At 38.2% G+C, this 16,197-nt stretch overlaps 1 protein-coding gene across 1 annotated transcript in view; it reads right to left on the bottom strand.

Annotated features, from left to right (window-relative positions):
* Positions 1-16,197, bottom strand: part of srcin1a (SRC kinase signaling inhibitor 1a) — a 108,648-nt gene that overhangs the window by 8,427 nt on the left and 84,024 nt on the right. Inside the window, exons 12-20 of the mRNA XM_081610458.1 lie at positions 13,618-13,793; positions 12,620-12,750; positions 12,172-12,319; positions 10,924-11,230; positions 9,411-9,672; positions 9,166-9,305; positions 8,878-9,030; positions 6,263-7,096; positions 3,224-3,358 (exon numbers count right to left, since the gene is read on the bottom strand). Of these exons, the coding sequence (XP_081466584.1) occupies positions 3,224-3,358; positions 6,263-7,096; positions 8,878-9,030; positions 9,166-9,305; positions 9,411-9,672; positions 10,924-11,230; positions 12,172-12,319; positions 12,620-12,750; positions 13,618-13,793 (2,286 nt within the window). The remainder of the gene's footprint in view (positions 1-3,223; positions 3,359-6,262; positions 7,097-8,877; positions 9,031-9,165; positions 9,306-9,410; positions 9,673-10,923; positions 11,231-12,171; positions 12,320-12,619; positions 12,751-13,617; positions 13,794-16,197) is intronic.

Raw genomic sequence — 16,197 nt, 5'->3', positions numbered from 1 at the left:
TTATGAATTGCTGACAATCAGCTTGTCCATGCACCAAAACACATTTGACTGACAGATTTATCTTTGGGATTGGGTTGACAGATCAGAAAAATGCGGAGAATAAAAATCATTCAGGTTTGAATAAGGATAAGGGAGTTCCTATCTAGATCTCTAAAACTCTGCCAGTTTACTGGATACAGCGTTTTATTTTCCAAAAGAAAGATTTCTGATACCTTTTGCTCAACAATCCTTACTTTACCTTCACAATGCCTACTGTTCTCCACCTATAAAATAAAAAGCTACAAATTCATTTTGCCATAGTAGCCTCTTTTTTACCTTCTCTTAGTTTAAATCAATTGTCTCATTTTTTTTCTTTACCATAAAATTGTATTAAACCAGTATGTAAACTGCTTTGGCACCGGTTTTTGTCCTCTGACAATTAGCTTTGAGGGTCCGAAGCCCCTCTAAGGACACTGCTTTCACACATCCAGAGTCTTTCACAATAGCTGTTTTGAACAGTTTATGCACAAAAGAGACTGTGAAGTGTCAGTGTCATTCTGAAATAATAGGATTAATTTCCCTTTCAGTTGACAAGAGTAGGCATCTACTCAGCCTTCAAATCTCAGGGAATGAACAAAACCGACAGAGGGTGATGGAAAAGGAAAAAAGGGGACGCTTGTATAAATTGCAGAGTACAGGATGCCGAAAAAGTGGGAGAAGAGACATAAAGGGGGAGAAATGTAAAAGATTTAATGACGGAAAGAGAGATGCCCTCTTCATATTAAATCATCTGTGATTGCCAGTGACTCGAGTGGCGGTTATTGCTCAGCACTGCAAAGGTTCTTCCCAATCTTCTCTGTCTGAGGAGACCAAAGCCTCATTACTTCTCCATCTCCCAAATCTCTCTCTCTGCTAAACACATTCATTTCTCTGCAATCTACAAAACTTACTTTTGAGTCTGAAAGCGCCCTAGGTTATGAAGGTTTAGGTGCACTTCACTGCTTCTGTTATTTTTCAAATTACATCGACATTAAGCTTTCCTTGCCCCCATGCACTGGCAAGAATCTTCTCCCAGCTTTGCTCGACCGACATGCTTCAACGGTTTAATTTCCTAGCCTCTGGAGACCATCTAGCATCCTTATGTCCAAGTCTTTACTTTACATCACCTCTTTAAATGCTAACAAGTTGAAATATTAAAAAAAAAGAAAAAACCCTGTAGGGCCAACTATTGAGCAAAAGTATAAGAACATTAATCTAAAATGGTTTTAAAAGGGTATAAATAAAATAAAGGTGCACTCATGTTTTTTCACCTCTTAAAAGCAGTCCATTAATAGTGCTTTGGGAAAATAATAATTTGAACCAACTAATATTTTTTGTAAGTTTGTTCATGTGCCAAAAAATATTAAGTCTGGGTTTTAGAAGGGCCTTTTAGCATTACAATTACAAAAACAACCAAAGCATCAAATGAGCAACTACAGACAGTCTAACAAAGAAGCAGAACTGTCAACAAACATGGTGACAAACTACAGGCTTCTCCACTAAGTGCTAAGTCATGTTTTACTAGAAGATTTAATACAGAACAATGGAAATGTCTTTTTTGGTCACAAACATTTTAGATCAAACGCTATTTTAAAATCAGACCAAAAAGTGTACTTAAGAAATTTAAAATGCAGAATTCAAACAACTTCTATTAGGAGAAAAACACTTTCCAAACCAAATTGGCCTTCTGTGAAAATATAATTGCTTCTCTTATTAAATCAAGAAATTATCTGTTGTTAATCACAATTTATTTATTTGATTTCACCAGCCACGTTCAGGCTTAATTAATGACTGGACAACTCAGAGTTGTCAGATTGAATTGTTCATTCCCTACAGAATATCAAAAAGGAACACAAACTGATTGAAAAAAAAAAAATTAAGAGCAGATGAAAGACAAAGCCTGTGACATCTATCAGTCTGAAAAGAGTTGCAAGGACATTTTTAAGGCTTTAAAACTCCAGTAACCCAAGAAAAAAAAAACACTGAGTGTTTGGTAAGCCATGAGAACTTGGCTTACCAAAATGACTCTCAGGGTGCATGATGTAGCAGCTGCATCTAGTGTAACATTAATGCAAGATTTCATAAAAATAACATCATAACTACAGTGAAACAGGCTGGTGGTGATGATCTGGGGTCCTTTGTCGCTTCAGTACCTGGATAACTTGACATAATTGATAAAACCATGAACTCACCTCTCTTTTAGAAAATACTACAGTTAAAATAATCCTTGCTGTTAAACTCAGATAAGCTAAAAAAATTGAATCCTCAAACTATAAAATAAAGGAGTTCTACGACTTAGACCTAGGTGACATGCATTGAACTGGATATCTTTGGTTGAATAACTGCTAATGAGAACAAATTAAAGTTGCAAGTTATTGCAACTTTAATTTGTTACAATGGTGAGATAATCAGTGATAGGGTTTAGGGAGTCATTACTTTTCACCCAATGCTGAGCTGGTTTTGATGGCTTTTTCCATTATCATCATTTCAAAATAAAAGAAATCCATCAGGGGGAAAATACTTTTTTGTGGCACTGGACCATATACAACTTTCATAGCATGTGCTTTTTCTAGAGTTTTGGTTAATCGTCTGTTTCTACTGATTAAAATATAAATCCCTACAAAGAGAGACTTCATAATAATTATTTCCCCACCCCAATTATTCGATGGTCTTGAATCTAAAAGACAACGAGCTAAAAGTTGAATCATTTTGTTCCCAATTCTGTGTCCAGCGTCCTGTTTGATGCATCAGTCTATGGTATCAAACAACTTATGTGTATTCTCCAAAAATGGTTTTAACTTCATGCAGTCCCTGCTGAAACCTGTCATATGAAGTCATATTCTCTTGCTGAGGGGTGAAGCATGCCGAGGACGTGCAACACTTGCGTGGAGATGATGTAATGGTCATGGAAACGATTTATTCTTGAGTAGTGAATGAAAAAAAGAAAACAATGGGTTCCAGAAATAGATGCCCACAATCTTAATACTTAAACAACTTTGAAGACTTATTTAAGATGTATAGAAATCACATAGCAAAGACCAATGTCATTAAATTTGCCTTTAAGAAGGGTTTATTATACTAATCTTCTATAAAAAGAAATGAATAAAATGTCTATGGGCAGTTATGACAACACTAAGATGATGAATCCATTAGATCGTGGATTCAACGTGATTTATCAAAATCAGAGCTAACAGTCAGATAATACCTGTTGCAGGCTCTGCATCTTCTGTAAATCCTCCTTCTTGCCACTTTTAGTCTTCTCTGTGCTATTTTGCTGCAGGTGCTTCAGCTTTGAGGCAGCTGAGGAATGAATTTTACCAATGTTGGGATTATTCCCACCCTGAGAGAAAAACAGGAGAGAGAACAGCAGAACAGAAAATCGATTAAATATGGAGCACCTGGTTATACAGCTCACTTCCTCTCTACAATATCTTCTGTTTTTACCATTGACATGGATTTACTTGAAAAGAGTTTGACTACATCAAGCAAACCAGTCTCCTGAGACAAGTAGGATTTTTTTCCTTTTAAAGATTTGAGAAGATAGTTGGTATAAAGTTGAGAAAACGCACTTCACTGAAAAATGCGCTCTATCAAGAGAGAATGGGACAGAACAGAATATAGAAAAGCAGCACTGAAAGTGACACTACGTGATCTAGCTTCACAGCAAGATCCGCAAAGCTCTGTGCTTAATGATCTTCCCCACTGAGCTACTCAATTCACTGCCTCTAACAAACACAAAAACAAATACACATTTCCATCCAGCTGTGCCTCTTCTGCACACAAAGACACAAGATAAAAGATTATAGTGCCTTGCAAATACCTTGAACTTTCTCATTGTCAGTTCATAACTACAAACTTGTACACCGTGGACGTCCAAAGTACAGCTCCATCTATCTTCCCATCAACTCTGACCACCATGACTTTTGTAGTTGAAGCAGCTCCACATTATGTTGCTGTCATCAATGTGTTTTACTCCAGTATGTCCAAAGTGATGTACAGTGTTTGTTTTCCTTCACACTATTTTGCATTTAGGCGACTATGTTTAGTTTAGTCACATATTCTTCCACATATTTGATGTGTTCCTTAAGAAGCATGGGAAACTTTGATCTGTCTATATGGCTTTCGTTATATTGTGGCATTGTCACTCTTCCGCTGACCTCATATTTCTGCACAACCAATAGATTACTGTCTACACGCTCTCCCACTTTAATTTTAGTAAATAACCCTCCTCCCCTGCTATCGTCCAAAGTTCTCCACAATTTTATCGCTGACCAGTTTGCTGACTTCTTTGGCATTCATGACGGTGTCTTTTCACTAATGTTTCCTAATAGACCTGTGTGTCCTTCACAACTCAAATCGTAATTGATTAGTGGATTTTATTGAAGATCATCAGCTTTAATGGTGAGCTGAATACAAATGCATGATAGACCTTTCAGATAATTATTTGTAAAAATGTTGACAATCATGTATAATTTTCCTTCCACTTTACTTTGTCAATTCTCTGTTTTCTTACCTTACAAATCTTAGGCCTTGTCCGTACACTTATAAAAACTAATATGATCATTTAAAAACAATAAAAATAAAATGCGTCCTCAATCATTTTCAGAAAAGTTTTCATCCACATGAACTCACTGTGTGTTATTTCAAACATGCCAAATGCAGCAAGGGCATTGTAGCACAAAGTTAAAGCCTGTGTCAACCAATCAGAATCCTTCAAAACCCTGATTTCCTGTTACGAATTAAACATGGCGCCAGGAGGCCCATTTATGTGGACAGATATTTAGGTTACACCTGTTGTAAAAAACATATTATAATACAAAATTAGTAAAATATGAGACAATGTCAATTGGGGATCATGTCAAAGACAGTGTGTGGATATATTGGTTCATTATTGGTTGCTGACTGATGCACGGGACCCTAAAACTCCATTTCTCAACACACGCAAATACAGAATTTTCTCAGATCTCCACTTTGGTCAGAGATTTTATAAATAATCGTTTTCAGTGACATAAAATTGAATTTTTGAGTGGATGAAAGGCAAAGCAAATAAAGATGTATTCATATCCAGCTACGTATGGACTAGGCCAAATTGTTAATACTCAGTAAATTGGCTGTCCGTTAGGTTAAGTTCAACTTGTTTTTCTTTTCGGAAATGTGAACCACAATTGAGTAAGAAGGGAGACTTCTTGTCTGAATTTAGTTTGCAGTACATGTTGGACCAGAACAGGGTAAAGGGTTCTGTTGGAATGATCAACGTGATTGAAGCTGGAGTGATGAAATAATGTGTGAAGACTCTGTAATCCTCAGCCATTCCCGTAGGAACGCTCCATGGCTCCACATCAGAGGGCTGAAACTCGCTATGACAGCGACTGTCAAGTATTTCAGTGGGAGGATGCTTTCCAGGCAAGAGTCAATACTACGCAAACTGTCAAGTCATCTCGGCACGAAGACAGCTGTACTAGGGATGCTTTAAGCCTTTTGCTAATTGCTAAGCTTTTGTCGCTTTGCGGTCAGCTGAAGGTGAGATGAAAAGTGGCTGCTCATTATAGCCGAGGACAAGAAGTTCATTGCATGGTCATAAGCAATATTAGGCTACGGAATAGGAAACAGACTTTGGTTTCTCTGCATAATAACCCCTCAAAACAATTTTATCTTCAATAATCTTCAATCTTCAATAATCTTATGTAAAAGAGGCAACCCAAATGTATTTCATTGCCTTGTGAGAACAGTACAAAAAAAAATCTCATTGCACATGCAGTGGCAATGCCCTTTAATGCACAATTTAGGAAAATGTAAAATATGCCCTGAAGGTTGGTAAAAAATTCAAATGATGGTATTGTTAACTGCTTTGCAGGAGGAAAAGGAAGTTGATTTCAAGGCAAGGCTCATAAGCAAAAAATAAAAATAATAAAGTTCAGGCGTTACCTATGCATATATTTAACAGGAGAGGAGAAACGAGCAAGTGTCGGAGAAGATTGGAAGGGAAATAATTACTGTTGCATGGCTCAGCAGGAGAGCAGCTCCAGTTTGAAGAACAGAACAGAGAAGAAGACAGGGAGTCTGTTGTCTGTCCTCTGTACATATTTTTGATCTTAAATAAAATTACATGCTGAATGAGTCAGGGAGCAGACATCAGAGGCTTGAAAGAGAAGTTCCAGTAGTCATCTGCTGAGAAGAAGGAAAACAGAGCATGCTACTTCAGAGCGACAGATGTACACAGCAGCAGCAGCAACAAATAATGGACCTGAATTGATGCTGGTTTGGGTGGAACTGGTGGCCTCCTGGTCTCTGGCATCAGACTCCCAGTATGCTGTGCTGGAATACTTCTGGTGGCTGACTCAGTGTAGAGCGTCTCTCTCGTGGGATGGCTACTGATCTCTATTAAGGTGTTCTCAAGCTCTCGAATCGTCTCCTCCAAACTGTCCAGCCTCTGGTAGGTGCTGAATCGGACCTCCTGTGTCAACCTCCTCTGACTTGATGAGCCACCTTTAGAATCACAATTACTTTGCTGTATTCTGACGTCATCAGCATGCTGAAACTTTAGCACGTCGTCCCCTGTTTCAATCCCTCTTCTTAGAGCCTCCATTAGGGATTGTTGCTGGGTGAGTTGGTGGGAGGATCTTAATCTCGGTTTAGGAACTGGATTGGATGACTTTAGCAGGGAATACAGCAGTCTGTATGTATCTTTCAGTGATTTTTCCTCCCTGAAAACTATAAGAACAGGCCGTTCATTCAGCTGTGCTTCAGAAATGTCTTTATTCTGCGCTGAAACAGTTAGAGTTTTAAGGTCTATACTCTTCAGTTCCTGAACTTCGTGAGGAGACACCCATCTCATCTCCATGTCTGTCAGAAGCAGGGAGATTTCTTGGTCTTGTTTGAGAACACGTTCGCTTTCTTCTGAAGGTATTTCCCTTGAAAGCACATTCTTGTGGACCATAAGTTGATTGCACAAATTGGGTGCTGGATTATCTTGTACAGAGTAATTTGCTAAATCTCTGACAGGATTTTCTGCAGCAGTGAGTGAGTCTGGCAAACATTCTGTCAACACGATGTGGGGGACTGGAGATAAGTTCCTTTCCTATAAATAAAGAAAGCACTTAATATATAAATAGAAACACATGAAATAGTTAAACCTCTACAAAAAATGTAAGAAAAACTTTACAAACTTGAAAGATATGACAACCTATGCATATGTATGCATTTATAATTAGCATACATGCACAAATAGGTTTGGGACCTAATTACAAAAATCACATGCAAGGGAAAAAGGTAGGAAACAGGATAGGTTCATTTGCTCTCAATCCAATAATACTAAATGTAGCAGGTTGATGATCCCATAAGGAAAATTATGCCTCCATTCCTTTGAATATAATTCAGGTTTTACTTTTTGTTCTCTGCTTCCTCAACTGGGTGTCTAAATGCCATGGATTTTCTGCACATTCTTTCCAAACGTATCAACACCAAAAGTAGAAATGTCTGAAACAGTTATAAAATAATTGTGTTTTTTATTGTATTTGGTATGCTGTCACACTGAAACTTTTAGAAAATTTCAACCTTTAATTGGATTTTTCCAATATGAAGTGACTGTTTCAATAAGTTTGCTAGTGCCAATCTTATTGAAAACCATTTTTGTCAGTACATGGTACGACCCACTTTATTGACATAAAATTTCACAACCTGAACACACAAAGAGCTATATAGAGCCAATTATGATGAGTTATAAATCTCAAAGCAGAATTAATCATAATATTAATTCTTTATTTGTCCTTCAATCAGGAAATTCAGCGTTTTAGAGAACACAGTGGATCTGAAAAACACTGAATTTAAAAATTTACCAAAATTTGGATCATTGCTTAAAAGTTTTCCAGGTATTTAATCGGATCTGAACAAAAGCTTTTGCAAGTTTAAGGTAGCAATTATCCTCTTGTTTTCATCACAATTCATCCACTTTAGACTTGAGTTAGGAATAATAATGTTTTGACACACATTTATTCGCGATATCTTGCGATAAATTATGACAGTCTGGTAGATACAATTAGTGCACAGTCACACATAATAATTATCAGTTTAACCCTCTAATGAGTGTAAAGCTTGTGCAAAATGTTTTCAGGATTTCTTGTTTGCGCATGAATGTCGAAAGTAAATCAGCAGCAGTTGTGTGACCATGAGGCTTAAGCCAAGAAGGCTAAAAGAGCATGTGGTCAAAAACTGAGCAGTAGTTACAGTGAAGGTAGTTAAGAAGTAAAAGAGACATGGGGGAACAATCCAGACTGTTCATGGCCAGCCAGCGTGTTACCTCAGAGGCCTCAAGAGGCGACACGGCTAGCCTGGAGGGGGAAGTGTTTTTCCTGATGTGTGGACTAACGGGGACGAAAAGTGAAGTAGGGCGAGAGAGCCTTACTGGGGCTCTCTCGAACAGCTAGGGAGGCAAAACGGAGGTTAAAAGAACGTCACGGTAACAAAACAACAACCACTGACAAATCCAAATCAAGTGTTATTAAGTCTTTGTTGCATCAAGTTTCCAGGCAGCCCATCTTAAACACAGAACACACAGCTCTCAGGGTCCATCTGTCTATCTGTGAGTCCTGGGTGATGATGTGTGCGACTGAGCATTATGCGATCTTTGGGCTTTCTCGGTGCCAGGGGCAGGAGGGACATATGGCACCTGCTGCTTGAACATGTGGTAATGATGATGAGCGTATCTGCAAATGCCCTTAGAGTGTGTATGTACTCTTGCAGCCCCTTGGCACTTTGTGGATGTCAGGTTCATAGCTATAAAGTGAAGTTTGGCCATTGATTGAGCAACATTATTGCGATTAAAGTATAATCAAATTGATGAACAATCCACATTTCATTTACCTCAAGCTCGGCAGCGATCTTTTCCTCCTCTCCTTGTTCCTTCTCTCCAGAGGCGAGCGTTGGGGGTGTCGATGCAGGGCGAGGGTTTTCGGACATGGTCCTCCTCAGTTTTATATGAGGCTTTTGAATGTCATTCTCTTCAGATTCTGATTTCTAATAAAACAAAAATGATTAAAACATGATGAAAAGCAGCAAAGTGCAAAGTCCTAATGAACAAAAAATATTCAGCAAATGAACAAATTAATTTTCATAAGACTGTATTGATTTGATGGTTTCTTTCTCTTGTACCTTTATGCTTTTTCCAGGAATTAATGGCTCTCCACTGCGAGATGTCACTCCTGGAGATGAGGGGAAACTACGTCTAGGCGGAGGAGGAGGGGGAGACTTGGACGGTTTTTCTGTGCGATATCGTGGTACTGTCAGCTCATCTGGAAAAGTGAAAAAAAAAAAAAACATGACAGTGAAGCTTATAAATTAACAAAACTGGTTGCAGTAAATATTGTGATTCATACTTTTGAAAGTCATAGCCTTACCAGAGCCACGCCTGGAACCCCCCTCTTTTGCTGAAAGCTTGTTTTGTGGCTTGCTACTGCGGTGCTCTGTTGTTGACGCCGCACTCTGAGGGTTCTGGGTTGATGGTGTGTTGGAAGAGGGCTTGATCTGCTTGGCAGCAAAGTCCAGGTCTGGAATAGCCTTCATCAGCTCAGCCTGGGTCTCCTCCAGTAGGCGGTTGATGTCCTGAGCACTGTACTGTGTAAGACTGGCCCGCTTCTCCTCCCAGTCCCGCTCTGCCGCCTGCAAAGTGAATGATGGCAACCATAATAGTGTTGTCTGAGGCCTGTTTCACATCAGATTAAGACTGCCAGATGGCTATCAAAATCTCCAAGACCAATCAAATGTTACTGGATTCCAGCAAATTGGGAAAATTGAATTTCAGCATGAAAGCAAATCTATAGATACTGAAATTTTAGTGCTGGCCAAATAGGTTTTTAGCTGGAGCTGCCTTGGCTGTCCAGTCACAATGGACATGGGTGTCACAGCTGCACACTGCATGCAGCAACTTTTAATAATTTGACGCTTTTTTTTTGCTTAGCCAATAAGTATATTTTCATAGGAAATGAGAAAGGCCTCTCTCAAAAGATGTAAAATAAGTAATGTTGTTTTTTTAAATCATTTGATTAAAAAAATCATGTAGAGAATTATTTATAACATTCAAATTATTAAGTGGAGAAATAATTATTCGCATTACAGCGAATAAAGTAGTCTTACAATTGATGACTGGATTTTTGCACACATAAACAACTATCAGTATTTTTATTAACCCACCAGCAGCATAAGAGGATGTTTTCTGTGCAGCACTCAGTGTGCCATGTTGTGCAATAATTTTAAATTGGCACAGTGCATATCTTGACAGGGGCAATCAGAAAGACTCAAATTCCAAAAGGTTTATGTTTTTTCACCGATCACCATGAGATGAAACCCCCCAAGTCACAATAAGCTGAGTTGCACTTAACATAACAAAAATAACATACCAAGGGCTATGGGCCACGGCTTGTGCTTTTTCCTCCTTATCCTCCCTGACACCAGTGCTTCTCTTTAACAGCATGACAAATACATTTTACATTAGCACTGAAGCCTTAAGCTTTTCCTCTTTTTCTTGTCAACCTGATATATGTGCAATTTTGAGGTGTGTGTGAGTTTTATTCTTCTGGGAGCCTTAATTCGTGCAGGTATTTGGTGTAGGTATTCATTTATTCATTGGAAAGTGTGGATTATTTGTTTCAGCTATTTGGTAAATACTTTTTTTACTGCCAGAGTACTGACAAGATCCCATGTGGATAGCAGTGTCAGCGCACATATTCTTAAGCCATAAACAAACTCTCCATGGCTGCTCATTTTTTAAAATTCTCTAAAGACCAAGTAACACAGGTATATAAAGGACACACAGATAAGCAGACACTCCTGGAACAACTTCCACCAACTGTTTTTGGGGTGAAATGCGTTTTAGAGAAATAAAGAAAAATGTAATTAAAGAAATTGCCCTACCAGTCGGACTTCCATTGACAAAGCTTTGTCAGCGGCAGCCCGCCGCTCCAGCTCCTCCAGGGCTTTGCCTTTGTGAGGAATAGGAGGATGATTGTCCTTATGAGGACCGGACGGGTTTCCGAGACCACGGCTGAGGCTCGAGTGAGGGCTCCAGTTAGACAGGCTATTACCTCCTCCGATGTCATTGATAGTTAGTGGTGGACTGGTAGGAATGTCAAAACTCGAAAATTTTTGCAAGTCGTCATTGTGCTTTGATGAGGGGCTAGAAAAGTTGTCCTGCTTTTTCCAAACCCCTTCATTTGCTTGCCTGGCAAGACAAGGAAGAAGACAAAAAAATCCTTCATCAAGCCTGTGAAATGTTCCCTTTAAACTTGAGTGTGAGAAGATTATTACTGAGAATAATTAAGATTATTAAGAAGCTTTTCAGGACTAAACCTGATAAGGAAATCCCCTTCACTCTTCACTCTTTATGAGAATAAAAACAGCTTTGAAAGTACTTTCAGCTGGAATTTATGATTACTGGATGCTTCTTTCCCTTTAAAGTTTGGAGTGTTATTTCTTCAAAACAAATTATTATCAATGAAACCTAATAAAATACATTCAAATCTGCATTTAGTGCCATGAAAAAAGAATTACTGAATGCTTCTTTCCCGTAAAGGTTTGGAGTCTTCTGATTTTGCCATTTGACATGCTTAAATATTTCAAATCAAAGTGGATTTTTTAAATACAGAATATATCAAATTTAAGGGAGATGTCAAAACTTACTCCAAACTGTTTAATGAGGAAAAATAAACTGTCCAATCCAACCTTGCGCTATGTGTAAATATAACTGCCCTCTAGTTAACTCATCCTTGTGATTAACCATATTTATTTGGTTTGGTTTCCATAGTCAGATCACTTCTAGAAGAAAGTTAAAATAACTCAAGAAGCAACACATTACGTTCTGATCTAAGGAAATCCAAGAAGAGAAGAGAAACAAAGTCATCAATATCTATCAGTCTGAAAAGGGTTACAAACCCATTTCTAAGCCTTTGGGATGCCAACAAACCACAGTGAGAGCTATTATCCACAAATGGAGAAAGAATGAAACAGTGGTAAACCTTTACTAAGCTGGCTTAACCAATCCTACCACAGAAATCTGCAAGAGGGAAACACTTCTTCACATCACTGTATCGGCTTGCTCGACACTTCAGTCTGAGCCTAAAGCTGCCAAATGTGCTGTTCTCCACCTTCAGAGCAGTTTCATACTTGCGCATTGTGGCGAGGGTGTCAGTTATAGTCTTGCAGCGTTTTAACAGGGCATCTAGTCTGTGCGGCTCTTCTTTGAGGAATTTCACAGCTTCCACCTCCACCCGCAGCACCACCCGCATCTTGCTCTGCAGGCTCGGGAATTGATCTGTAGAAGAAAAGCAGAGGAGCGACACAAAACAGGCATGCTTTTACAAAACACCTCTCAAGGATACCGAAAGCTTTTCAAGTTAATTAAATGTCCCACTTTTTGAGCTACTGAACGGTCAAGCAAGTTCATTCATACAATGAGCAATGCGAGAGCGATTAAACATTGCAGACTGGCTGCGGGTGACTAAAAGATTATCAGCGCCTCAGTGAGTAATTAGTGGAAAATAAACTGACTACTAGACGACTGTTTTCTGTGTTGTGCAGTGCACAGTGTGAGGGATGTGCCAGCGTGACTCACTTTTCAACTCTGTGAGTGTTTCTCCCAGCTTTCTCAGAACTGTAGCCTTCTCCTCCAGCTCCTGCACTGACACCAGCTTGTGGTTGACAGACGACTCCTTCTGGATCTCCTCCACTGATTTCTCCAGGTCACTGAGACAGAACAAACAGAAGGTTGAGCATCAGGGATTTTTCTTTTATAATCAAGTTTTATTCGAATTAAAACTTGATCACATCAGAAATGTGTCGATTAATCTGCTGCCAATAAACAGCCTGTTTATCAACTAGTTATGGACAGCTGAACTGAAGGAGTATACAGTGGTATCTGAAAAGCTATTTGCATAAATTGTGACTAAAAAAATAGGCCAATTATGTACCTATCATATCTTCAAGAGCACAGACTTTATGCAAATATAAAATTATAACGCTGTTATGTTAACTGCAAGGCCAAACAGCATTCCTTTATTAAAAGCAGAGTAGGTAATGAATGAAAGCAGGTGGCTACATTTGGTGTGGAAGAAAAACAAATACTGATTAGCAAAGATCTCCAAGAGTTCAACCAATTATTCAGAATTGTGCAGTGATATAGGGGCTTAGCAATTCCACACATAAGAGCGAAGCAACTTACAATATCTGTTGATTTAATCTCAAGGTAGCTCTCACTCTCATCTTTGCAGTCATTCTAATTAGTTACTGGACAGCTATGTATTTCAGATCTTAATAAGCATCTTGTCCATTGTCGGGCTTAATTACAGTTAAATTTCTTGATATCACCGAGTCATTCTATAATTCATCAAGCTGCAAAAGCTGAACTTTTCTCATTTCTGACGTACCAATTCATGTCTAACGTATAACTTTTGCTACACTTCAAACAGAATAGAGGACAAAATCACACATTGTTGCCACATAAAAATGCAAAATAAAAACTTTCCATTACAGAACAAAATATTGATACAAAGTTTTTGGATTTAGACAGTAAGTTGTTTTACTTTATGGTTTTAGTAATCTTAGGTGACTGACTGGAGCTGCTGAATGATGAGTTCTTCTTCATTGAGGTACTTGAGTCTTTCCTCCTCCACAAGGAGGCGTTGTCTCTGCAAAGGATCTTCTTGCTTCCGCAGGGCATCTGCTACGCGTACGTTCAGCTCAGCCTCGGTCCGTTTCAGCAGAGTTCGCACTGAATCCTGGTTCTCCATCTTCACACAAAAAAAGCACATTTAAAATCAACATAACAGGAAGACAAGAATGCTCACAAACCTTGCAAAGTATTGGACTGTGCCTTGTAGAAGTATTCACAGCCCTTGCATTAATTTTATACTTTGAATAACTTTTACATCAGTAGACCCTGTTTATTTACATGGGGAATTTTGAAGGTATTCAGATGCACTTGGGTTTATTTAGGGGTGTCAGAATAAGGGGGATTAATAAAAATTCTAAATTTTAATTTTAAAATAAAAAAAACACTTTTTTTTTCATCCACTTAGTCATTTCTGTGGTGGTTCATAACTTCACACACCCCTCCTCCCTCCATCAAAGTTCGTTGTTGTAGCCTAACAAAGGTTGACAAAGTTAAAGTTGTTGGAATTATTAACAGTTTATGTTGCTGATCTTCAAACAACAAGACATCATTAAAGATATAAATTCTGCAGCTGCAGAGAACATCATCAGTGCAGTGAGGAAAAAATAATGTACACACTTATTTTGAGAATTTTGAGACTTTCCACACTTGTTTTGCTTAAATTTTAATTTGCACAAAATATTTCTCCTAACACTGAGTTCAGACGTTCTGAGAAAAACAAAGAATGCCCATGGCAGAATCACTTGAGCATGAACTGAGCTCTCTGTCTGTGTTATAAATGCAACATTCTGCAGGTCTGCTCCACGTAACACAACACCCCGGTTTGAAATCACCTGCTAAGCCAGAAAAAATTAATAATTTATCAGCCTTCTGTTTGAGCAAGACAACAGTATCACTAACATGCAGAATAACACTGTATTCCCCACTGCTGTATACTGCCAGCAGCTGCACTCATGTATACTCTGGAGTTCAGCAAAAATTTAAGTAAAAATATTTAATGCATTTACATGTTTTTAATCTTCCAGTGCGCTGCCTCGTCTCTAAATTTTAACTGCTCATCCTTTTCCTTGACTTTATGTATAATTCATATGCCTCATGCAAAATTGAAGCAGAAGGCCAGTGCCTTGGGCAACAACAGTAACCCAGGTGTAGAGGTCATACTCGGACAAATATACATGCAAACAATAAACTTTCCTCTCTGTGTACATCACAGCTGTAGCTGTTTTGCTACTTAACAACTTCAAGAAATCCTTGATCATTGCGGAGAAACAAATAGCAGCTCTGAAACACTCAGTGCCTCTTAGTCCCTTTTTTCTTTATTTCCTCTGCAAATACACCAATCAAACCAATCTGTCCGAATCGCTTCAGAACACTACAAACTACAAACTTAGCTTCGATATTGTACCACTGCAGTCCAAGCAAAATGGAATACCCCTAATGTGCACTGCAGCAAAGTTTCTTGCAGGTGGTATTTACAATAGGTAGTACTGAAGTGAACATAAAAAACTGAAAGCCGCCTGCATACTGCAGTAGCTCCATAACTATTGGCAATATGGGAAACATGAGTACAAAGTCTTAAAATTCATTAATTTTTATAGTAACAACATGATCTCACACTGACAACTTCAGAAAATGAATCCTATGATAAGACCTAATTTTTTAAAAATGTTTCAGTTCATTAAAGAAATTTTAATAGCAGAAAAAAATTTAGTCCAATCATCTTTGTAGGCTTTAATAAGGCCTCATTAAGAGGATTTTTGAGCCTGAACAGCCTGAAGGTGATGCTGGGAAAAATCAAGCGTTCTTGTCAGGAAGATTTTCTTTTACTGAATCTTGCATTAGTTTTATGACAGATGAAACAAGATGGACTGCTTTGAAAAAGTTCCACTTTTTGTCTCGTCAGCAGCGCTATCAGTCTTGGAATTCCCACTTGGACACCATTTCTGCCCAGCATATTGTTGAAATCTGGATGTTGTTCCAGATTTCATCTAAAATATATTGATATTTTTATAAAGTTTTCATAAGTGAGAGCCAAAACATTAAGTTCCAAAACAGCGAGGAACTTAATGAAAAAGTAACCTCATGAGTAATTTGTGATATTTTGAAGCAATTTACAATCTTCTGATTTCTAAACACTAAAATTGGACTGAACACTCCAAAAAAATGAGGACTCTGTTTACACTTATCAAGATATTGTGTATTTGCTATAAAATGGTTGAGTTCAAACTAAAACAGCTTTGCTGATTCCTCTGCAAAATCTACAAAGCCTGCTTTTCCACAGGCCACTTCTACAGTTGAAAGTTGTTATCAAGAGATGTTCACAAGACTGTGAATTATGCACAGTCATCAGAACGTTGTCTCGGGAAAGGCTTGTAGCTGATCAAACTTTTATGTGTACACTTGTATTGCTTTGAGCTGCACATAAAATTTAATATTCCTCCCTGTCACTTTGAAAGATGATTATTTATAATGCTCTATCTTTCTCTCTGCAAAGCTTGATTCATTAAAGTTCAGCTAATATA

This window comes from Poecilia reticulata, chromosome 8, assembly GCF_904066995.2.
Source record: "Poecilia reticulata chromosome 8, P_reticulata-male-v2, whole genome shotgun sequence".
Taxonomy (NCBI): domain Eukaryota; kingdom Metazoa; phylum Chordata; class Actinopteri; order Cyprinodontiformes; family Poeciliidae; genus Poecilia; species Poecilia reticulata.
The sequence above is the reverse complement of the archived record's forward strand: the minus strand, read 5'-3'. Positions and strand labels throughout refer to the sequence as shown.